Below are 25,317 nucleotides of genomic sequence, written 5' to 3' on the forward strand. Positions count from 1 at the left end.
GCGTGCTCGACGCTCTACGGACAACCACCCGTAAGGCGCGCCCCCGGGGCTTAGGGCACTAACCCGCGTGCTCACCAGGGGCAGCCGCCGGAGGGGAGGGTAACGATGCAGAGCGAGATGCCCTGTAAGAGGCGGGGCTGCTCAAAAACACGCGTGACTTTTCTTCCACCCGAGTGTCAGGGAGAAAGTGATCATGCGTTATAGGGCGTTTCTTGGAACGAGAAAGAGTCCTGTGCTGGTCACGTGATGCGTAGAGCAATAAACCAAAGTTCCCAACGGAGACTGGCCTGTGAGATGAGGGCTCTTCGCATTTCCACACAGTGGAAAGTGAAGACCCCTCAGACCCTTTGGTGGGCGGAGATATCCCTCCTAACCCAGCCCACACCTGCTACAGGTGCCTGTGGGGGTGGGGCAGAGGTGGTAGTAGGCAGTTTTTCTGAGGCATCCTTTGGTCTCCATGTCCTGGATGAGGATGAGGAAGGACTGAGATCCGGATTCATTACACATTGTAGCAAATTTAAGTAAAGTAACTGTGATTAGAAGTGAGGCGGCTGCATTGTTACTGTTGCTTCGGGAGCCGTAGAGCTGCCCCGGGGCAGAGAGTTCTTCTGGTTTGACCCCGGATTTCCTGATTTCCTTTGGCCATCAGTACCGATGCTTCACGCCATGTTTTGGTGAAAGGCATATAAATGCACAAATAGATTTTTGGACGTTCCCTTCCTGCAGGATCTTCGCCCAGAAGACCCTGCTGGGTACTCTTGCGACCCCCTTAGCATGTGTGCTGTCTTCAGGCATGATGGAGTCTGGATGCTGGAAGCCTGTCCAGACTGACGTGGCACCAATGGACAGCTGCTGCGGTCCTTTAGTGTAAGCCCAGGCCCAAGCCATCCGCTGTTTTCTGGCCCACAGTAATGACCGCTCACCGGAGGGTCACAGATACGAGCCGTTGAGAAATAAATAATAATGTATCGTTTATGGGTACGTTGTTGCCGATTCATCTCGTTAATATATAAATGCATGGATGTCAGTTTGTTAAACATGTTTTTTTTAGCAGTTGCCCCAATCCTATGAAGGGAATTGTGAGCAACATTGGTAAGGGCGGAAAAATACACGTTTATCGCTGACGTATAATCTAGAACAGCTTGATGGGGAAAGGGTGCATGAAAAATGGAAGAACAGCCCGTGTAAAATAGCCCAGCTTGTCCGCTTCTCACAAATGTATGCTTTTGAAATCTGTGAACGGTATTAAAGTTACAGAATCAGCATATTTGGGGGAAGGGTCATGTGCAACCTTTAATATTTGCCGGTAAATGCTAAAGACAGAGTTTTTCCAAAACTTTGCATTCTCCATCCTCCATCGCACTCTGTGCCTTAAAGACGCCCAGCACAGGCATCCATAGTGTAAATCACCTGATTTTGTTGATCAGCAACCTCTTCCATACCCAGCCCATTGGCCAACGGCACACCGTGGGGCCTGGTCGCCCAATGGTGTGCTCTGTGCCCCCGTTCTGCAGTGGCCTCTCTAGACATAGGCCTTAGTTGGTCTTGGCCAGAATACATCACCGCTGTCATATCCATTCTTTATTCCCGTTCCTCAAGGTACATAGAGCAGTGCGGGGTTTCATCTGGGCTGTATTTGTCTATTTAATTGGTTTCTTTTAACTAAATACTCTTATTTGAAACGTTTAGCTAATAGCAAGAGTTAGCTTAAGCGTTTATCCTACGTGTAACAAATGTATATTAAACTATTTACAAAAAACTTTAATATGAATTCTTAAATGATATGGCTGCATGGAATACTACACATTCCCTATGAAATGTGTAAAAATGTGTGGCTGACTCATACACGATATACAACATTATGACCACTGACAGGTGAAGTGAATAACACTGATAACCTTGTTATCATGGCACCTGTCAGTGGGTCGGATATATTAGGCAGCAACTGAACATTTCGTCCTCAAAGTTGATGCGTTAGAAGCAGGAAAAATGGGGAAGCGTAAGGATCTCATTGATTTTGACAATGGCCAAATTGTGATGGCTGGATGACTGGGTCAGAACATCTCCAAAACTGCAGCACTTGTGGGGTGTTCCCGGTCTGCAGTTGTCAGTACCTATCAAAAATGGTCCAAGGAAGGAAAAGCGGTGAACCGGCGACAGGGTCGTGGGCGGCCAAGGCTCATTGATGCACATGGGGATGAAGGCTGGCCCATGTGATCAAAGCGATCAAGACAAGGTACTGTAGCTCAAATTGCTGACAAAGTTAGTGCTGGTTCTGATAAAAGGTGTCAGAACACACAGTGCATCGCAGTTTGTTGCGTATGGGGCTGCGTAGCTGCACAATGCCTGTTCTGACCCCTACCCAATGCTGAAAGCGCCTACAATTCCGTAACCTCGGGTCCTCTACCAGAGGCTTGTGAGTTTGAGTGTTCTGTGCAGTATCTTAGCCAGGGGCGTACCTAGAGTATTTGGCACCTGGGGCGGATCCTGTATGTGGCACCCCTCCCCCCAAACACTTTAAAACTGCATGGCTTCTATCGTTATATACTGGCGCAGACATTGAAGGTGGTACAGCATTACTGTTATGATTATATACTGAGGCAGACATTGACAGTGGTACAGCATAACACCTACCACTATATACTGAGGCAGACATTGACGGTGGTAAAGCATAACACCTAACACTATATACTGAGGCAGACATTGATGGTGGTACAGCGTAATCCCTATCACTATACATTGAGCCAGACACTGATAATAGTGCAGCATAACTCCTATCACGATATACTAAGCCAAACATTGATGCGGTGTAGGCCTACCACTTCATTGTCTGACTTAGGGACACACCGAAACGAAAATTCTGGACTGAAACCGAACATCCAGCATTTACCTGTCCGAAACCAAATATGACCCCCCACCATAAAAAAAAATCTCACACTTTTATTTAAAGTAAGTAACACAGCAAAATATATATATATATATATATATATATATGATTGTTAACAGCACTAATTCACACTCTCATTCTCACAAACTAATTCATTATCTCCCTCATTCAGACAATTCATCCACACATTCATTCATTATCTCGCTCATTCTCACTATCCCCCTTTTCTACCCCTTCTCACTATCTACCCCCTCTCCCTCCCTACTCACTATCTACCCCCCTCCCCTTCACACTATCTACCCCCCTCTCCCCCTTTGTAGTTAAAGTTTTTTTACTTACCACCTTGCGGTGGGAGCACGACGCCTCCGTTTTCCTGCTCTGCCGCTGCTTCCTGCTGTGCCGCTTCACTGCTGAGCGCCCAAATATGATGTCATATTTCGGCGCTCAACATGACATGCCGGCACCGCGACGGAGTTAGAGGCCTCACGAAGGAGACTGAGGGGCGCCGAGCGGTTGCTAGACGCCCCTCTCTATCCTCCGTGTAAAAAAAAAAAAAAATGACAATGCTGCCGGGGATCCGGACATGTGGTCATCCTAGCCCGTGGCACCTCTCTGACGATCGGCACCCAGGGCGGACCGCCAAACCCCCCCCCCCCCCGCCCCGCACTAGGTACACTAATGATTTTAGCTGTTCCCAGCACTGCGCTTTACTGGATGGATTGGCTAGAAATACAGAGGCCATATACAAATAAATTGATTATATTCCTGGTAACAAAGCGAGAGGGGCAATTACCATTTTTTATTCTCACTTGCTGGTACACACTGAGGTTAATTACAGGGACAGAGTGAGAGGGCATTTTAGGGCAATTAAAGGGGCACTCCAGCCATTATATGCACCTTAATGCATGGACCCTTTACATTTTTGTGTGGCCCATTTTGCAAACGCATTGGGGTATTCTGCAAATAGTTAGAGCTTTAATTTTGTTATTTTGGTTTTTGAAGAATGCTTACTTTTTAGAGGGGGTTTCAAGAGTTGTCTAAAGGGGAAGTGCCATGCAAAAATATTTCCTCCTTCAGCAAAAAATACAGTGCTGTATGTAAATTAGTATTGACAGAAGCCTGGTTTATATTTCATTTTGTTCCAATAAATGTCTTTTATCTGCAGATCTGAAGGCTGCAATTGTCATTTTGATTATCACTAATATCAGTGAGATGTCTTCAGTCTCGTTACCTATTGAATTATTCATTGTGTAGGGCTAGCTCAGCCATTTACTTGCCAGTGTTGGTCCTACAATATAATTAATTAAAACCACAACTGTCCCGTTAACCCTTCTATCAAATCTTTTTTTTTTTTTGTAATGTATCTATTTTTCTATCAGTAACTTATTTTTTTACATTGTCTTGCATTAGAAAATTGACTTCAGTTAATTCTCTGATACTCTTTTATAAAGATCTTTTTTAAGATATGTTTTTCTGTTCTCTAACTTTTTATATGGGGTCAAATGGAGCATTTACCCAGGGGCGCCTGGTGGCAGGGGGTCCTAATTGCTGATAACCATTAATGCATTTGTCTACGCTATACAGCATGTGTGCGGGCCTTCTTGCTAGGTGATGGGGGAGCCCAGAAGGGGGGCATTTGATGTATGGGACTCTTCACCTACAGTACAGATATTTACAGAGACAAAAACAGATTGCAAAGTGCAGGATACCCATATTCCAGAAAACATAGAAGACCCTCTCATTCAGGGATTGGGTGTGTAGGGTGGAGGAGAGGTTGAGGAACTAGTTAAGCAAGCCTTGGACCTAGACACAGCTTACATGGCAGCTTGGCTTGGGTGGCTGGAGTTTATCTCCTCTGAAGAATTCAAGATCATCCAAGACCTGGGTTTGGATGGCCCCCTACAGTGGCGCCATGCTTTCTCCCTTTCTCTCTCTCTTTTTTTCCCCTTGTAAGGCTGGGGAAATAGGTAGGCTTAGGCATGTTAAAGTTCACCGCTCGAGTCCCTTCCTACATTGACTGCAATTTAGATGCTACTGTTATGATATTCCTTTTGCATAGATGTTTATTTTGTACCCATGCCCCACTACTCTGTGTAGTAATATACTCTCAATAAACTTATATTCACAAAAATAAACAGATTGTATGACAGATGTCAGTGATGGCAGGGTCAGCTCTCATGTGACAGGATCTGCCAGTAAGCAGCTCCTTCTGTAGTCACTTGTTACAGTCAGTAAGAGTGGAAGCTGCATGGCTCTGTGCCTTTAATGAAAAGGTAATGATCAGAGTAAATGTATCTAGATCTCCCAGCCAGCAGCTGGCAGCTTCAGGAAGAGAGACACTCTGCAAGTAGGAGCTGGGATCTGTCTTTATGGCTGTCACTGTGTATGTATTTGTGTAGGGATCTCTGTATGACTGCATATGGTCGTGCCTATTAAGCATAGACATGTATGTGCGTTATGCATTTGTGAGCCTATGTATATCGGTGTAGCAACACAAAGGCAGAAGAAGCTTCCATGACATATGTAAAGATTTTACATGCTGCCTTATCTGATGGTTACTTGGCTTTGTGTAAAGTCCATTATCACCTTCTTGCATGATTCCCCCAGCTTTATCTATGGGTCCCTTCCTGCCTCCTCACATATGATTCCTGTGCGTGAAGCTGAATTGTGTGTTGTGCGAAGAAAAAAAAAGACAAATTATAGAAAGTAAATGTAGTAATTCCTGAGCAGATAATGGCTTCTTAATATACTGTATTGATGTATAAATACATATACAGGTTTTTGGGGTCACACAGTCTGGAACGGATTCCTTACTATTCTACACTGCTGTGATTACATATCAAATTTAACAGTTAGGGAGTTTGTTGCAGCCCCATAACAGAGCTGTGGCATGGCTGCACACAGAGATCAGAGGCCCCCATGGGATTCCCCTGACTGCTGTAGAGGGGACCACCACAGAGGAACTCCCTTGATTGCTGTGCTGGGAACCCTAATAGGTGATAAGTGATAAAAGACCCCAAAGTGGATCTCTATACATTGAGCACTGTAAAGATAGAGAGCAGTGTAAAAAAAATGTAAACCGTATTCTAAAATGAAAAAAAGAAGTGTTCTTTGGCAGTGACATATACCAGCAGCAGTAAATTCATACCTGAAGTACAATGGGTGTAGAAAAAAACCCACCAAAAATACCACAAACAAAAAAGGACGTGGTAGAATTGTATGGGAAGATTTAAAATACCTTGGGGTGTCTTCTTTAAAAAAAAAAAAATGTTTTGGTTAAATAGAATGCCCAGCTTTAATGATGTCCCACATAGGACATGGGGCAGGATGACCAGATTTTACATAAAAACATTGGGTATTTCTAAACTGAGGACAAATATCAGCATCTGTTTAGCAAGTTTTTTCATAATTTTTTGTATATTTCCTAAATAAGTGGTAGGGGCTTTTCGCCATATTTTATTGTAAATTAGATGATATGATCAAAATAATGGAATCTAAAGAAAGCCCTCCTTGTCGTGAAAAAAAAATGTATGAGAAAAGAAAACTGCAGCTAAACATGAAGACCGCAAAAATTATTAAAAACAGCCACATCACAAGGGCACAAAAAAAAACAACCCAGTCCTTAAGAGGTTGAATAGCATCCAATGCATTAAAAATAAAAATGTAATATCACATCTACTGCCATAGAATTAAGGCACAGAGGATTCCATGCACATTTTCCTCCATATCTGATAACTCCTCATTGGAACCGCACTTCCAGCTCCATTGGGAAGTAGTAACCACTTTTTGTGCTCTGAGTGCATTGTTACCATGGCCTGTACCTTAGTGGTTGGTTATATCCTGGCAGCTCCTCTGTAAAGTTATTCTTGTGAGCCTTCGTGAAAGGGAGCATTTTCAGACTCAGCTCATGCTTATGCTTATGACTTTTGCATTAGTGCGGGAGAACCCATAACTAAATCAGAGAGAGAGCAGCATCAGCAGTTGCAGTTGTTCCTTTTGCCCCAGGTTAAGGAAAGCCTCAAAGAAAGAAATGAGGAAAAAACAAAACAGGGGCTACAAGTGTGTTTTTACAAGGGTCCAATGTCACTGCACCTGTAACAGGGCTCTAGTAGAAAGACCTCCGTTGACACAAACCTGTCTCACCTTACCTATATGTCCTCAGTCACACAGCTAACTGGCCAGGAAACATTAATTATCTCCACGTAATAATGAAAATGTCATGCGTTTGTAATTCCGATTCTGGATTGTTGAAAGTCGTTTTTTCAGTAACAGATTATAATGCAGAATCACACACATTATGCAGAGGCTGACAGATCTGATCATGTTTATTTATATCCCCAAAATTGTGTGTATTCACAGATTATAGTTATAATGAATGTAGATACTCAGGTTTTATATCTTTTATAATCACGTATAAGAAAAAACACTTTTGTCATTTGGCATTTGTGTCTTTTGTACAATGTGTTGCGGACCAGTCAGTGATGGATGGCACCGGAACATTTGGCAAACACTAAACCAAACAGAAGTAAATCAAATTGTGTTTTAAGAAGATAAAAAAAAAAAAAAAATATGTATTCACCCCTTCCAAGAAAATTCAGCTGTGATTCACAGTGAGCGGCGTGATTGTTTGGTAATGTACCCAGCACACTTCCCAGTAACGATGCTGTACGGCTTTACATTTTTGCAATACAGTACATTTCTCTCTGTACCGGAAAGGCAAAACATAATACCCTTGCAGATAAACAAACATTTTGTAAAGCAGTGACATAGCTAGGCCTGGGGGCAGCAGTACCCTACTGCAAGCCCAGCGGCCCCCCAGTGTCACGCTACTGAATGGGCCGGTTACAAGGGAAATCTGATCTCTTCAACCTGTCCATGTCTAGCATGTCGGCTGTGCTGGCTCAGCTCTCTCCTTTTAAAACAATGAAGACGCCGGCTGCCCAAAAGGTATATATGCTGCTGCATAAGGAAAGTATCCTGACCATGTATATTCTGTTGAGCTTTAGAAATACCCTGTTTATTTGTTTAGCTTTTCTTTTTAAAGAGCTTTGCACAAAAATATTTGTCCTTTTCCGGGTCTTGCTTTGGTCTGTTTATGAACTGTTGTTTTGGGGGGTTTCCGTCAAGGGGGAGTTCGTCGACTGGTGTTCTTTTTCCTTTTGTATTCGCTCACGCAGTTCCTTCTCAGACCACGGTCGCAGGACACAAACTGCAGCTCTTCCATCTTTGATAAGTTTGGGGCTGAACATACAAGTTGCGTGTGTTGTCATCGATTCAACAACTTCCTTTAAAAGTTCCTGGAAGAAAATAATTTGCCAGACTCAGATGTAGATTACTGTACCAACTCAATATGGACCATAGGGAACACAATGTTTAGCTGCCCCGTTATACACACACATATATAGAGCAAAATATTCCCAAGCATACCCTTTACTTGCTCTCTTCTTTCAACTTGGCTATTCATTTAAAATATTCTTACATTTTTGTTTTTACTTTTTGTATAAATGATTCTTTTAATAAATTACATTTTAATGTAAATTAAACAGATGCTCCAGATTCCCCTGAATAATGAATGCATATAAAAGCACTTTTATATGCATTCTTCAAACCTAAAAAAAATATAATAAATAAATGTACTTACCAATGGGGGAAGCTGCAGTTCCTCATCCCCTCATGCCTTTTAAATGCATAGAAGCACTTGAGAGATGGAACTGACTGGCGGTAATTTTCACATATATCAGGAGATGTGTTTGGCAGAACACATCTCCTGACCGCCAGCAAGCTGGGGGATGGGGGGGGGGGGAGGTAAATACATTTGAGGGCATTCTGCAGAATACCCTCCATGAATTTGCAAGGGGAACATCATATCATATTAAAAGGTAAGTATAGCTATCATATGCTTAAGGTGCATCATCCCTAGAAGAGGTCTATGGCAGGTAAGGCAGAAAAGAAAGGGGCTAGTCAGATCAAGGATTGCGGACTGTCAATGTCTATGCCCCCTGGTCTTTACAATGTTATTGACAGACCATAACATAAGTTACTTGGCCTTGACATACAATTGAACAGTAACATTGATAGCTGTCTATTCAACAGGCCTTTTGTGTTAATATCTACCCCATCTTTAGTATTTTATCTTTTTGTTTTATATTATACCTTGTTTCTACAAAACACTAGGACTTCATCACACAGCTAAACAGACCGGGTCCCGATCTTCAAAACCAAAACAAGTTGCCACTCACCAGCTTGTCGCTCCCCTCTGCGGAGCTGCCCCTCTGAACGGTTATTCGAACATGGTGCTTCTTTTCAATCCAGTGTGTAATCTGCTTGAGTTTTACATCTAAATCATGCTTTGCGATGCTGACAGAAAAGGACAGCTCTTTTATTTGTACCGGACCTGTGGAGGAAGAGACACAAATTGCTAGTTTAAGGATCATGGGTTAGTACAGCTAGAAATGGGGTTTTCTTAAGCACCTTTATGACTGTTAATCGGTATATTCTGTGGAACACGGTATAAATAATGGTGACAGAACTTTAGATGCATAGGGCAACAAACAGCATCTGTTTTAATATAGCATAAAGTATGGTATTATGTCTGATAACTCCTACGTGTGTTCGGTTGTTACAAAGTAGAAGAATCCTGAGCTTTGTGAATTAGTTGGCAAAGATCCCTCTTCTCCTGGTCTTTGAGAAAAGAAAGGCCTACTTTACCTTATGAAGGTCTCCTAAAGTGGCAATGCGTGTCGACATGACTGTAGCAGCAAACTTCCATCTGGAAGCTCTTTCGCTTTTCCCAGCGTGCGCCACGCGCACACAGACGTTTCCCCTTACTTTCTCAAGCAAAGCATATGCATAACTTCTTCTACTGATAATCTCAGTGCGAGCAGCTGAGGCTACCAGGGCTCCGGTCAGAAACAGGAAGTTCTACTTACCGAGAGCTTCTTTTCCCTGTCAATCCCTGGTGACACTAAGGATAGACTCCTCCTCCGTACCTGATAGGGCAGGACTCAAAACTTTAAAAGGGCCCTCCCCTCCTACTAACACCAGTGAACACCAAAGACCACACAGGCAAAGCAATCTGATGCAACAAAATTTATTGATAAGAAGGGAGGGAACAAAAACGTGTCACCAGGGATTGACAGGGAAAAGCAGCTCTCGGTAAGTAGAACTTCCTGTTTCCCTGCCATCCCAGGTGACACTAAGGATAGATTTACCAAAGAAGAAGGGTGGGCAAACTAAGGAGACAAAACAGCCTCAAGGACCTTCCGACCGAAAAGAGAGTCCTCCTGAGCCATCTGGTCGAGACGGTAATGCTGCACAAAAGCGTGGAGAGTCCGCCAAGTAGCCGCCTTGCAGATCTGGTCGGGCGAAAGACAACATCTTTCAGCCCAGGAAGTGGAGACTGCCCTAGTAGAGTGGGCACGGATCCCCACAGGAGCAGGTTGGCCGGCTGCAGAATATGCCAAGTTGATGGTTGCAACAATCCACTTAGCGATGGAAGACTTGGAGATACTGATGCCCCTGTTGGGCCCTGAAGAGGCCACGAATAAACGAGAGGACTTACGCAGGGGTAGAGTCCGTTCCAAATAGATGGTGAGGCATCTCTTCAGATCCAGAGTGTGAAGAACTTCTTCTTCAGCCGAGCCAGGAGCAGGAAAAAAGGTAGGCAACACGATCTCCTGGTTCTTGTGGAAAGCCGACTGAACCTTGGGTGAGAACTCTGGCGGCAGAGAGAGAACCACCTTATCCTGGAAAAAACTGAGAAACGGTTCCTTCATACACAATGCCTGGAGTTCACAAGTCCGACGAGCGGAAGTAATCGCTACTAAGAAGGTCGTCTTCAGCGATAATAGATACAGAGAAACCGACTGAAGAGGCTCAAAAAGGAGGTAATGTGAGTCTTCGAAGGACGAGATTCAGGTCCCACGGAACCATCCTGGTGACCGAACGAGGACGTATCCTGACGATGGCCTTGGCAAAACGTCAGATCACAGGCAGAGATATAAGCTCGAACCCGAGGAGAGCACTGATGGCAGAAATCTGCACCCGGATCGTAGAAGGCTGAAGTCCACAGTCGAATCCTTCCTGGAGGAAATCCAGAACAGAGGCAGAGGAACAGGAAGTTGGCAAAATCCCCTTGGAACAACACCAACTGTGAAATCTCTTCCAGATCTTAATGTATCGCAGAGAGGTAACCTTCTTTCTACTCTGCAGAAGAGTCTCAGCCACATGACAAGAAAAACCTTGCGCTCTCAGCAGTCCGCGTTCAATCTCCAGGCAGTCAGGTGGAACACGGCAGGGTTTGGGTGTAGGAACGGACCTTGATGTAGAAGGTCTTTCCAAGCTGGGAGCTTCAGAGGGGGAGAGAGACCTAGAGCGATCAAGTGGGAATACCAGACTCGCTTCGGCCAGTCTGGTGCTATCAGGATCACGGAGGCGTGGTCCTTCTTGATCTTCTGTAGGACCCTGGAGATTAGGGCAAACGGAGGGAAAACGTATGCGAGACGGAAATTCCATTCCTGTGAGAAGGCATCTATTGCCAAGGGATGATCCTGAGGGAAAAGAAATCTGAGCATTGTCTCTGGATGCCATCAGGTCGATCTCGGGCAAGCCCCACCGTTGGACGATTAGATTGAAGGCTATCGGATGCAGAGCCCACTCGCCGCTTAGCACAGGAGTTCTGCTCAGGAAATCTGCTTGAGAATTCAAAGTTCCACTGAGGTGAACGGCGGACAGAGTCATGTGATGGGACTCCTGAGCGATATACGGAGAAGCCGAGGACTTCTTGTTCCCCCTTGTCTGTTGACATAGGCTACCACTGCTTGATTGTCGGAACGAAGCAAAATGTCCTTGCCGGCGAGCAGATGCTCCCAGTGATGCAGAGCTTTTTCTACTGCAAGTAACTCCAGACAGTTCGAGGGAAGAAGTTTTGTAGCTGGAGACCAGAGACCCTGCACAAACAGGTCTTGATGCGTAGCTCCCCATCCCTTGATGCTGGCGTCGGTGGTGAGAAGTACCTTGGAGACAAGAGACCATCTTCTCCCTGCGGCAAGGACGTTCTGTTGGAGCCACCAGGAGAGGGAAGCTCTGACCTGCGGAGGAAGACAGACACGCCTGTCCAGAGCCAATGGGTTGTCTTCCAGATGGTTGAGGACAAATCCCTGAAGTATTCTCATGTGGGCCAGAGCCCAGGGCACTGCATAATTTGCGGAGACCATCTTGCCCAGCAGGGACATACATAACCGTAAGGAGCTGCGGTGCGCAGAGCGAATCCTGCGTACTAGGAATCGAATCCCCTCTATTCTGGCAGTCGGAAGGAAAGCTTTCCCGGAGCAGGAATCCAGACGAAGACCCAGGAACACTAGATGTTGAGAGGGAACGGTGCAGGATTTGTCCCAGTTCAGAATCCAGCCGAGATCTTGTAATGTGTTGACCACCGTGGAAAGATGAACCCGAAGAATCTGTGCCAACCGGGCATGGATAAGCCAATCGTCCAGATAAGGAATGACTGAGATTCCCTGGACACGGAGATGGGCCGCCACGACTGCCAAAAGTTTTGTGAAGACTCTTGGTGCTGCCGACAATACGAATGGAAGGGCTTGAAACTGGAAATGCTGGACAGTTGAACCCCGAGGAATCGCCACTCTCAGGAAACGTTGATGAGACGGATGGATGGGAACGTGGAAATATGCATCCTTTAGGTCTAATGAAGCCATGAAGTCGTTGAGGCATAAGGTGTCGAGGGTGGATCTTACGGTTTCCATCCTGAACCTGATGAACTGGAGGTGACTGTTCAAAAAACGCAAATCTATGATTAAGCGAAGACCACCCGGTCTCTTGGGGACCAGAAAAACCGGAGAATAAACCCCTTGGCCCAATTCTGGCCAGGGGACAGGAACCAGGACTCTGAGGTCTGACAACTGCTGAATGGTGGATAACAGGACCGACCGCCTTGCCTGGTCTGGAGGAAGGTGGGAGATCAAAAAACGGTCTGAAGGTCTGGTCCGGAATTGAAGTTGATAGCCGTGCGATACAATGGCTCTCACCCAGCGGTCTCGGGTGAGTGAGAACCAACTGTCGGTGAAAAAACGGAGCCTTCCTCCCACCGGAATGGAGGAGGCGTCATGCAGCGTTCTTGGGGTCTTGAAACGTTTTGGGGAAGGCGATCCTGTCAAATCTCCCCCTTCCACGAGGGAATCTGCCTCGAAAGTTTTGTTCTCTAGACGAGGGGTTGAATCTAGAACTATGGCCTCTAGATTGTCCCGGGAAAAAAGGCCGAAAGGACTGCCATCTCTTCGAAGGAGGCTTTCGTTGAGGCATCCAATGCTTGTCCCCTGTGGTCTTCTCCAAAAGGGACTCCAGCTCTTCCCCAAATAAAGTCTTGCCCAGGCCTTAAGCCACAAGGCTCTTCTAGCTGCCACCGAAAGCGCCGAAGCTCTGGCCGTCATTCTGATGTTTTCAATTGAGGCATCACAGAGAAAATCCACGGCCAATCTCACGGCAGCAACATTCTTGAGGATAGTCTCCCTGGAAGTTTTGGCAGCAATATCCTCCTCGATCTGGGAGAGCCAAATCTTGACAGCTCTGGAAACTGAGGCAGAAGCAATTCCAGGTTTAAAGGTCGCAGCTGAAGCCTCGAAAGATTTCTTAACTGCAGCTTCGGCTTTCTTTTCCATAAGATCCGCGATCACCGCCGGGACGACGGCGCCACCGCAGCCGCGAACACCGCCCCGGCCGGGACAAGCATTGGGCGACGCAGCACCAGCCATCAGGCTGAGGTGCAAGGTATCCCCCAGGAATGGGGGCTTAGCCCGGGGAAACGGCTCAACCTAGAGCCTAGAAAAATAATAAAAGGTAGACGAATCCCCTACCTGGTAGGGCAGGAAAAAACACTGGTGTTAGTAGGAGGGGAGGGCCCTTTTAAAGTTTTGAGTCCTGCCCTACCAGGTACGGAGGAGGAGTCTATCCTTAGTGTCACCTGGGATGGCAGGGAAAAATTGCTTTTGGTGCCGGATATAATAAAATCATTTTTAGGCCAGTTCTCATTTGTGCTCCATTAGTAAATAAGGCAGCAGGAATACGGAGTTTACACGTATGTGTAGAGCCATCCTCAAGCGGCAGAGTAGTCTTCCTGGAGACCTTCATAACAGCAGTATCCACCAGCGGGGTAGCACAAAAATCAGCAAAGTTCTCATCAAAGGGAAACATGCGTTTAACCCGTCTGGACAGGTTAACCCTCCTTTCCGGGTGGTTCCATTCCTGCTTGATAATGTCAGAAAGCGCAGGATGAACAGGAAACGAGGCAGACTGCTTGGAGAAGCTGGCACCAAAGAAAGAGTCATTTTTCTGGGTGGAGGCCTCCTCCAAATGCATAGCTGACCTCACAGCAGAAATTAAAGTCTCAATTTCCTCCACCGGGAACAAAAAAGAACTTTCCTCCCGGATCTCTCCTTCCTCTGAGGAACCTTCCTCTACCTCAGGATAATCAAACTCAGAGTCTGAGAACAAAGGCTGACGCCCCAGGAGAGCAGGGTCTTGTACCGCGGGAAGGTGATGATAGGCAGGAACAGGAACAGGAACCGTCTGACGGAAGGCAGAGAAGGTAGACTGCATCTCCTCTTTAAGCCAGACCAAAAATTCCCTACCCCCAGGCGGCTCAGAATCCGCTACAGATCTCAGGCAAACGGAGCAGAGTTTGTTCCTTGAATCCTGCAAAGCCTTGTGACACCCGGAGCATTGGGCATGTTTAGACTTCATAACAGCTTTCTTAGGCTTGTCCTCAACAGAGGGCGGCTCAGAATTATCAGGGGCCGACATGATGAAAGATGCAACAGCACCTGACCAAAAGAAAACAGCAGGAACACACACACCATCCAAATCACTTACCTTCTATATATACAGTGAAAAGGAGCTGAAATTAGGCTGGAATCTGCAACAGCAGAGTTTGGCGCCAAAATTTTAAATTCTGACCAAAACGAGGCTTGGAACGCACAACCAGAAGTGCAGAAGCCCGAACCGGAAGACAGCAGACGCCATATTGGCCGAAGCCAGTAAGCCGCAACAGCGGCATCAAGCCGCTGAATAGTCAGACCGGCAGGCGTCCCCGGCTATAGGAGGTGCCGGCAACCCGTTGGCATCTCCGTAAACACGGCCGGTGGAGCTGCCGCGCTAACCGCCAGGACGGCGGCCACAATCACAGCCGGGACGACGGCGCCGCCGCGATCACCGCCAGGACGACGGCGCCGCCGCGATCACCGCCGGGACGACGGCGCCACCGCAGCCGCGAACACCGCCCCGACCGGGACAAGCATTGGGCGACGCAGCACCAGCCATCAGGCTGAGGTGCAAGGTATCCCCCAGGAATGGGGGCTTAGCCCGGGGAAACGGCTCAACCTAGAGCCTAGAAAAATAATAAAAGGTAGACGAATCCCCTACCTGGTAGGGCAGGAAAAAACACTGGTGTTAGTAGGAGGGGAGGGCCCTTTTAAAGTTTTGAGTCCTGCCCTACCAGGTACGGAGGAGGAGTCTATCCTTAGTGTCACCTGGGATGGCAGGGAAAAATTGCTTTTGGTGCCGGATATAATAAAATCATTTTTAGGCCAGTTCTCATTTGTGCTCCATTAGTAAATAAGGCAGCAGGAATACGGAGTTTACACGTATGTGTGCATTTTAATAACTATCTGCTTTAATGCTACTCTGTGATAACACAGAGACCATGGCAGTATAACTCACTGACAACTGTTGGAGACCCTTGCATTATATTAATAAATGCTTAATATGAAACATCCATCAGGAAGCGGTTGAGAACAGTTGAGAAAGCAAGGTCAGTTGAAAGCTTTACATACACCAGCATTCATTCTCACTTAAAGGATACTAGACCCATGTTACGTCCCATACATTGCTGGTCTGCTTTCTATTTTAACAAGATGTGTACCATGATTGGAGGAGATCTTTTGTTTTTCTCGAAGCTTGAGCTGCTCTTCGTGAATCTGTTTGCCCGTTAGCAGTCTATAGACAGGGGGATCAGCGTTTTCTTTGACAGGAACCAGTTTAAGGCCTTGTTCATCCATGATACGTATAACATCAGCTCTATGCATCATCCCCAAGTCCTCTCCGTTGTCATTAAACACATGAATAAGGCGGTGAGGAATCTTCCGACCTACACTTCCAAAGAACTTGGTATTCTGGTTGCCTTTTTTCTTTGTGGCGGGCTTCTCAAGTACCTCCTCATCCTGTTCCGCTGTGGAATAAACATTTACATGAATAGCCAGGGGCCCTCCTCGAGCCCACGTCGTGGAATTTAGCGGTAGAAATGTTGTCAGTTTAAACCAATTAGACGGCAAGACAAGGTGTTTTCCAAAATGACACCTTCCATTATTTGCTGCTTGACAAATGATTTTTCTTAGGTGAAAACCAGACATTCTGCAAAACAAAGAGAAAGTTCAAGCACTTGAATTAGAAAATATGCATTTAGCTTTCTCTTTATTAAATCAAAGAAGCCAATGCAAGAAAAACTCAACAAAGCATACCTCGATTTTATACCCAGTATCTAATGTTTCTTAGCACGTAATATGGAGTAAAATTTGCTTGGGTTTCTACTAACCATTTTATTTACATTTAGCTCAAGGCTTCATTTGATAGATGGCATTAAGAGAACATGTACTTTTCATAGTCTGCATGGGGATGTTTAGAGGAGCTTGCACTCAAAAACAAATCTGGATCAAACTCAGTTTGGGTCAAACTCATCTGCTACCTGGTATACTCACTGTCACTGAGCTCCAGTAAACGTATTACTACTACTACTAATAATCAGTATTAAATTCAGTTACGAACCCGTGTACTTCACTATTCTATGTTGTAAAACAATATCAATGCCTGTTCAATTTCTCCTGCCAATGGGCTAATATGTCAGTGCTAAAGAGTCAGTGTCATTATTATTAATGATTATTAATGTTTTCATTAGTTTTCATTGTAGCATCGCTAGCAGATGTTGTCTAAGAACGTAGAATTTGACAGTAGATAAGAACCATTCAGCCAATCAAGCCTGTCTGCTTTTCCAGCTTTAAATACTGAAACCTGAATCAGTCTCTTAGATTCAGGACAGCCATATGCCTATCCCGTTCATGTTTAAATTCTCTCACCGTATTAGCCTCTATCGCCGCTCGGAGACTGCTCTACCTATTTACCATCCTATCAGTAAAGTAATGACAAGTCATTGAATCACAAACCGCGGATTATTTACAACCATTAAGGTAATTGGATCATTAAATCAGACCTATTGTGTATATCATCAACAAATTAACTGGGTGGGAGTTCTCATAATAGAAAAGGTTTTGATGATACAATTTTCAATTCATGTTTCTTAGGAAAGTTTTTGATTTGTTTGTTGTTTGTGTTATTTGTTTTACCGGGCAAACAGAAGGAATTGCCTGTAGAGTAATAAATTCCATTACTAACAAACAGCTAGAATTGTTTATTGAGCAACAGTGTAGCATAGTTTCAGTAACTCTACTGATACAGATGCCTTAGTTTAGTTTATTTCCCTGTATCCTCACGGTACATTTACTTGACTGATAAGAATAGGTAGATCTTCCCGGAAGGAATAGATCTCAGGGCAGCGATATTGTTATCCGGCAAACTAAGTAAGCATAATAAGGAGCATTTTAAAATGAAAACTATTCAACTCTGCCAGGGCTGGACTGGGGATGACAAGCTTAAATGTTCTGTTTTTACGGGGCGTATGGAGCAATAAAGGTCAATATAGGCCAGCAGCCCACCAGACATTCGCCCGGTGTGCCAGTCCGGGCCAGAATATTGTTATAAGACACTGGAACTGCCTCTTTAAATACAGCTCCCTGCACTTACCGTACAGTGTTATCTTTAAGTAGAGACGTCGCCAATTTACTAAAGTAAATCAAAAGCACCTGAAAATGTAACACACTATATGACCGTATTGAATTATCTGCTTATGTGCCGATTTGAAGATTTCCTTACTTTTGCCAAAATCACCAAAACAAGTCATAACTTGACTTACCTGTTCAATGCGGTTTGTGACAACTGCAGAAGTCTTTCAAACAAAAATCAGACTCACATTCTTCTTCGAAGTAAATATTTCTGTAGGCATCAAAGAAAATACTTCATTACCTTTGTCCAAGGGTCATCATCATCATACCTGGGAACTTCTGGGCTCTGGCTACCTGGAGCCTTCCCTTGCAGGATGCGGCCGGTCCTGCTGACATCGGGGGAGTTCCCGCTGGCGGCAACAGGAAACACCCCATTTAAAGGAAAAATGGGCTGGGAGCGGGACGTGTCAAGACCCCACTCCTGTGACCCGGAGGAGCAGCGATCACCCGGAGAGTTCCCAGGTATGGTCATCATGTATACAACAATGAGTTTGATATCTATTTGAAAACAATTTTTTCATACTTAATAAAAGCTATGATTGAGAAAAAAAAAATTTTTTGGTTTTTATTTCCTTTTATTTGCCAACCTGCCCCCCAGTTTTGCACATCTGCCCCCCAGGCTTGCCACTCTCCTCCCTGATATGCCTTATACCCCCCTATATGCCACTCTGCGCTCAGTGGATCTGGATCTTTGAGGTCTGATTAGAAGACGACCCCATTTGCTCTGAAAAAAACCTTGTCTTATAATTCAGCCAATACGGTTATACTCGTTAAAAAAAGGTTGGGGATCTGCATCAAGAGTATGTTATAAATGGCCAACTGTGTTCTTTGCAGATGAGGCCGATCACATTAAGCCCGAGGGAAATGGTGTATTGTAGTCTTTGCATTATAAGCAGCATTCAACCTACTCTTCTGAAATTCTGTGCGACACAAAAGCAGGCGAGATAGGTTGTTGCCGTAGAAACTGAAAATGCATCTAAAGTTTGTGTGTTGTCTTTATTTGATTAAACCATCAGAGGAAATAATAAAATGTACAGTTCTGCCAAGCTGTATTTGCTGGGCATACTAGAGGGTAGACTTGTGCACATGGACGAAAAACGATTCGGACAAATTTTTTTGTTTTGTTTTTGGTCCATTGTTTTCAAACAAATTTTGATTCCTGCCCTTTTCATTTTAGAGTTTTGTCATCACACATCACATTACCTATACACAATATGTGCCTATAAGTGTAATGTATACTGAATCAATCACTGGATGACATCTTGTAGGGTAGCGTGTGCATAATATAAGCCTTCCACAACACTACATCAGCTTATTAACCATCATTTAAGGAGACAAAGGCTGCCACGGGCTATATTTTAAAGCTAGATCCATGGTCATACCATGCAAAGATAAATACACCCTATACAGCTACAGTGCATATAAATACAACCTATGCAGCTACAGTGCAAATAAATATTTACCCTATACAGCTACAGTGCATATAAATACAACCTATGCAGCTACAGTGCATATAAATATTCACCCTATACAGCTACAGTGCATATAAAATATACCCTATGCAGCTACAGTGCATATAAATACACCCTATGCAGCCACAGTGCATATAAAATATACCCTATGCAGCCACAGTGCATATAAATACACCCTATACAGCCGCAGTGCATATAAATACACCCTATGCAGCCACAGTGCATATAAATACAACCTATGCAGCTACAGTGCAAATAAATATTCACCCTATACAGCTACAGTGCATATAAATATTCACCCTATACAGCTACAGTGCATATAAAATATACCCTATGCAGCTACAGTGCATATAAATACACCCTATGCAGCCACAGTGTATATAAATACACCCTATGCAGCTACAGTGCATATAAATACACCCTATGCAGCCACAGTGTATATAAATACACCCTATGCAGCCACAGTGCATATAAATACACCCTATGCAGCCACAGTGCATATAAATACACCCTATGCAGCCACAGTGCATATAAATACACCCTATGCAGCCACAGTGTATATAAATACACCCTATGCAGCTACAGTGCATATAAATACACCCTATACAGCTACAGTGCATATAAATACACCCTATGCAGCCACAGTGCATATAAATACACCCTATACAGCCACAGTGCATATAAATACACCCTATGCAGCCACAGTGCATATATAAATTCGCCATATAAAGGTACAGTGCATATATAAATACACCCTATACAGCTAATATATAAATACACCCTATACAGCTACAGTGCAAATAAATATTCACCCTATACAGCTACAGTGCATATAAATACACCCTATACAGCTACAGTGCATATAAATACACCCTATGCAGCCACAATGGAGATACACCATGTACAGCTACGGTGAACATAAATACATTCTATACATCTACATCTATAGTGCATTTACACATATTATATATATATATATATATATATATATATATATATATATATATATATATATACACACAGTGCAAATAAAGCATATATTATGTCATTACATGACCTGTCGTGCGATCCGCGCACCGATACACACACCCTCCCCTTGTACGTTTATTTCCGTACAAATCACTCAGCTGTCACCGTGAAGGCCGCACTTGATCTGCGGCCTTTCCTGCCATACAGCGCCGCCACGCGTGTTGCGGTCACACTGATCAGCCCCGAAAAGCAGTGAAAGTTACCGACCCCGCTCGTCCTCATAGACTGTGACCACCGACAGCACCCACCCGGAATATCCGCAAAAAGCGCGCTCCCAGCGGCCCCTCACCTGTCACTCACTACGCCCCATAGGCAGCCAGGGGGCTGACCACACGCGCTACCCAGGTCACATGGCAGCTGCAGATCTGAACTACAACTCTCATTATCCTCAGCCAATTCGAGTTCCACACTAGCTGTGATTTACCTAAGATCGACATGGGCAGCACCGTATAGGGAAATGCACGTTATTTATGGAAAAAAGGGTTTATATGCAATAAAGAAACATAGCTGCCAAACGTCCTTACACAGTAAACGCTGGCTGTCCTGGCCACTGCTGCTTCCCAAGACCTTTTAGTGGATCAGTTACATTAACCTTAAACAGGCATTCCAGCCATCATACACTTTCATACATCATACACACTTAGCAACCCTTCTACTTAGCTTGCAGATGTCTTCTGCACACACACACACATGCACGTATATACACATACACACATATATATATATATATGTATATACACTCACTGGCCACTTTATCAGGTACGCCTTGCTAGTCCTGGGTTGGACCCCCTTTTGCCTTCATTCTTCGTGGCATACTTTCTACAAGGTGCTGGAAACATTGCTCAGAGATTTTGGTCCATGTGGAGATGATGGCATCACGCAGTTGCTGCAGATTTGTCGGCTGCACATCCATGATGCGAATCTCCCGTTCCACCGCATCCCAAAGGTGCCCTATTGGATTGAGATCTGGCGACTGTGGAGGCCGTTGGAGTTCAGTGAACTCATTGTCATGTACAAGAAACCAGTTTGAGATGATGTGAGCTTTGTGACATGGTGCATTATCCTGCTGGAAGTAGCCATCAGAAGACGGGTACACTGTGGTCATAAAGGGATGGACATGGTCAGCAACAGTACTCAGGTAGGCTCAATTGGTACTAAGGGGCCCAAAGTGTGCCAAGAAAATGTCCCCCACACCATTACACCAGAACCACCAACCTGAACCGTTGATACAAGGCAGGATGGATCCATGCTTTTATGTTGTTTATGCCAAAGTCTGACCTTCCCATATGAATGTTGCAACTAGTATCGAGACTCATCAGACGTTCTTTCAGTCTTCCATTGTCCAATTTTGGTGATTCTGTGCGAATTGTACCCCAAGTTTCCTGTTTTTAGCTGACAGGAGAGGCACCCGGGGTGGTCTTCTGCTGTAGCCCATCTGCTTCAAGGTTTGACGTGTTATGCGTTCAGAGATGGTGGGGTTAAGGACATTCTATCCCAAAGTTGTAGAACCATTTGCTCTACACAGAGATGGCTTGAAGGACTTAGGAGCAGCGATCCGGGTGACACAGTGTGTGTGGACATCATCATTTATAAAGTGAATATGTCTATATTCAATGCAAATATGCTAAAGTATGTATATAATATATAACTTAAAACCAAAATACAATAACTCTCAGATTGGGAATTGGATTTTAACCCATTTTTTTCTGGAACGATATAAAATGATCCTCTCAATATGCTAAAGTATGTATATAATATATAACTTAAAATCAAAATACAATAACTCTCAGATCGGGAATTGGATTTTAACCCAATTGTTTCTGGAATGATATAAAATGATCCTCTCAATACAATCTACCAGTATCAAGATTTCTGAAGTGTGATTCTGGCCATTTATTTTGATGGTAAGCAGCACTGGAGTGTGGTTAGAAGGGGGCTACATCTCTCTTGCAGCACAACACACATTTTGGGGCTTGGTCTGGCTTTCTGGGAACCTGGCGTTCATGTCATCAATATAGGTTTTTTCATCAGCACAGAACATCATGAAGGTTTAAAGAGTTTAAGCGGAATAGCACTCTTATAACTAAAGACATTACTGCTTCTTTAAGTATGACAATTGCCAATATAAAGTTTACCAGGGCATAATATAATATTACCCAAAGTATTATTATTTATTGTTTTATATAACTCCATCAGATTTTGCAGAGCTGTACAATGGGTAGACAGGACATGACAAGTAGTATATAACATAACAATTTGACTTACAGAAACAAGAGGTATGGAGGGTCCTCATCAAAACAATTTTATAATCTAGAGGGAGTTAGGGTGTATTACACAAGAGGTAAAAGTCACACTACTGTAGTATAAGTATTGTCTGAAGACATGAGAAGGACTAGGAAAGCTAAAGTCCTTAAAGAAGGGGTTCTTGGTGGATTTTTTAAAAGACCAAAGTCAGGGGGAAAGAAATATACGCCGAGGAGGGTATTCCAGAGGATGGGGCAGCCCTTGAGACATCTTGCAAGAACTAGAAATCAGAGCACAGGACAGATAATTGTCACGGACACAGATTGGATGGTGGGGGGGGGAGAGACTGGGTGGGAATGTACTTGGAGATGAGTGATGGGAGGTAGGTATGAATGTACAAGTCAGGATTTTGAAATGTATACTGAAGTGCACATGTAGCCAGTGTAGGGACTGACAGATGGGAGAGCTCCGGGATTGGTAAGGAAGATATGTCTGGCAGCAGCATTCACGGTGGGTTGTAGAGGGGCGAGACGGGTATGAGGGAGACCAGCTAAGACAGAGTTACATTAGTCAAGGCTGAAGATAATGAGGGTATAGACAAAAGTCAGTGGCATATTGTGTTAAGAAGGGATGAATGCGGGCCAAATATTTCTAGATGAAACAGACTGGATATGGGGGGTGAATGAGAGATCAGAATTAAGGATAACACCAAGGCAGCGAGCGTGAGGGGATAGGGAGATGATCGAGGGACATGAGAGAATGTTAGTTTTGGAGGGAGGGAAAATAAGAAGCCCCGTTTCTGAGAGATTACAGAATGGTGCAGATATCCAATTAGAGACAGAGGCAAGGCAATTAGTTACACGATCTAAGAAGGAAGGAAAGCGATCAGGGTGCCATCGGCATACAGGTGGTATTGAAATCTCAACCAAAAGGTTGAGATTTGTTTGCCCAGCGAGGTTGTGTAAAGGGGAACAGAAGGGGTCCTAGAACGGAGTCTTGGGGTAGACAAACTAAGAGGGAAAGGGGAGAGGTAGTGTTACTGGAGAGGGGGATGCTGAAGGTACGATCAGAAAGCTAGGATGTGAACCAGGAGAGACCAAGATTGTGAGGAGCTTGGAGGAGAAAAGGGTTGCCCACCGTGTGAAAAGCAGCAGAAAGGTCCAGTGGGGTTAGCATAGGAAGGTGGTTAATGCTATAGGAAGTATAGAAAGCTATATATAAAGGTCATAAGTATATGACCAGTGACAGTTCCAGTATAGCCCTGCCAATAGCTGCACCTCTAATCAAACGCCTAGAACAAACAAACAAGCAAAAAGCATCATCTTTTGCCATTGGGGATGTGGAAGGTATGAAATAAAGGAAGATAATGTACTAATAGCTGTTTATGATGCTGCTTACTTTACATTAGTGGAATAGCCTCCCATTAGAAGTAGTAGAGGTTAATAAAGTAAAAAATAGGCAGATTAGATGGGTCTTATCCGATGTCAAATTCTAATTTTTTTTCCTCGAGGGCCGAGGGACTTTTCAGTCGCCAATTTCTGCACGTGCACAAAAAAACATTAAAGTTGAGCTTTAGTGTTCAACCAAGTGAAAAGGTGGGAAAGGATTATTATATAATTAAGAATGTATTTTATTGACATAGTTTATATTTACGCTACATTTTCTGTTTATAAAAATTATTATCACTTACATACACTCACACCCACTAACCATTCCAGGCAGGGCCGGCCCGACAATGGAGCCGAGTGGGGCAACCGCTCTAGGCGGCACTTTTGAAGGGGCGGCACTCCGCCACCCCAAGCCCTTTTTTTTTTTTTTTTTAATTTTTTTTAAAGCGAAAGAGAGAAAGGGGCGCCGAGTGGTTTTCGCTTACCAAGCTGTCAGTACCCGCTCGGCGTCCCTCTCTCTCCTCTGCGGCGAGTCTTCCTGTTCTGTCTCGGTGCCGGCTTCGAGACCGAACAGGGAGACTCGCCGCAGGACTGCTGAAAGGTAAGTACAAGGGGGGGGGGCGGCAGGGACGGAGGGAGAGGAAGAGTAGATAAGGGGGGGGGATTTTAAAATTCGGCCCAGGCGGCATTTTGCCTTGGGCCGGCCCTGATTCCAGGCGTCTAAAAAAACAGGAACATCATCGGATAAAACAATGCCAGGAAGGTCTAAAGATGCGTGCCCCTTAAAAAAGGAAACCTAGTACGCATGCCCAGACTCACTGACCAAAACCCTGAAATGCAACGTTATGTTATTATCTGCTTAAGAACTTCGCTTTCATGAAGTGTAGTGACAACACGGCGCATGATAACTACAAGTCCCATGATGCTCTACAACAAGCTCAACCCAGCGTAGCCAATGCTATGGTCTCCCATGGAGTAGGTCCTCTATTAGTTGGCCTATTTAGCCGCCTACGTGGTTACTAACGTTTTATCGGATTTGTGGAAATGTAATTTCACCGCTGAGTATGATACCGGCGTCTTTACACTGCCGAAAGTTAGTTTATTAATGTATTTTTAGTTACCGTCTCCAGTCAGGCAGTGCGTGGGACAAACGCACGGGCTTCATGTAAGGGGAGGCGGAGCTTTTACTCCCCCTTTCCGCCGGACCCGCCATCTTGCAGGTAGCCGCATGAGATCTCGAGCTCCGCGCTATGCGCTAAAAATCTAGGGTTTTCTCCGTACATTCGCGGTGAAAAGTGCCTTTGTGTGGCGGGGAACGTTATCGTGACTGCCAGCTTGGCTTTAGTGGGGAAATGTAGGCGAATTCTTACCCGGAGGGCTATTAATTGGATTGGTAT

The 25,317-nt window shown here is 44.6% G+C and overlaps 1 protein-coding gene across 1 annotated transcript; it reads right to left on the reverse strand.

Moving 5' to 3' along the window:
• Positions 1-7,980: 7,980 nt before the first annotated feature.
• LOC149288970 (translation initiation factor IF-3, mitochondrial-like) lies at positions 7,981-18,259 on the reverse strand. The gene is made up of 4 exons (XM_089491211.1): positions 18,082-18,259; positions 15,819-16,124; positions 9,127-9,281; positions 7,981-8,184 (listed from the first exon to the last, which is right to left on the reverse strand). Exons 1-4 carry the CDS (start codon positions 18,257-18,259, stop codon positions 7,981-7,983), a joined length of 843 nt encoding a protein of 280 aa, XP_089347337.1.
• Between the last annotated feature and the right edge of the window lie 7,058 nt (positions 18,260-25,317).

Source organism: Sceloporus occidentalis, unplaced genomic scaffold, assembly GCF_023333645.1.
Source record: "Sceloporus occidentalis isolate IW3139 unplaced genomic scaffold, rSceOcc1.0.p SCAF_49, whole genome shotgun sequence".
In the NCBI taxonomy this organism is placed as follows: domain Eukaryota; kingdom Metazoa; phylum Chordata; class Lepidosauria; order Squamata; family Phrynosomatidae; genus Sceloporus; species Sceloporus occidentalis.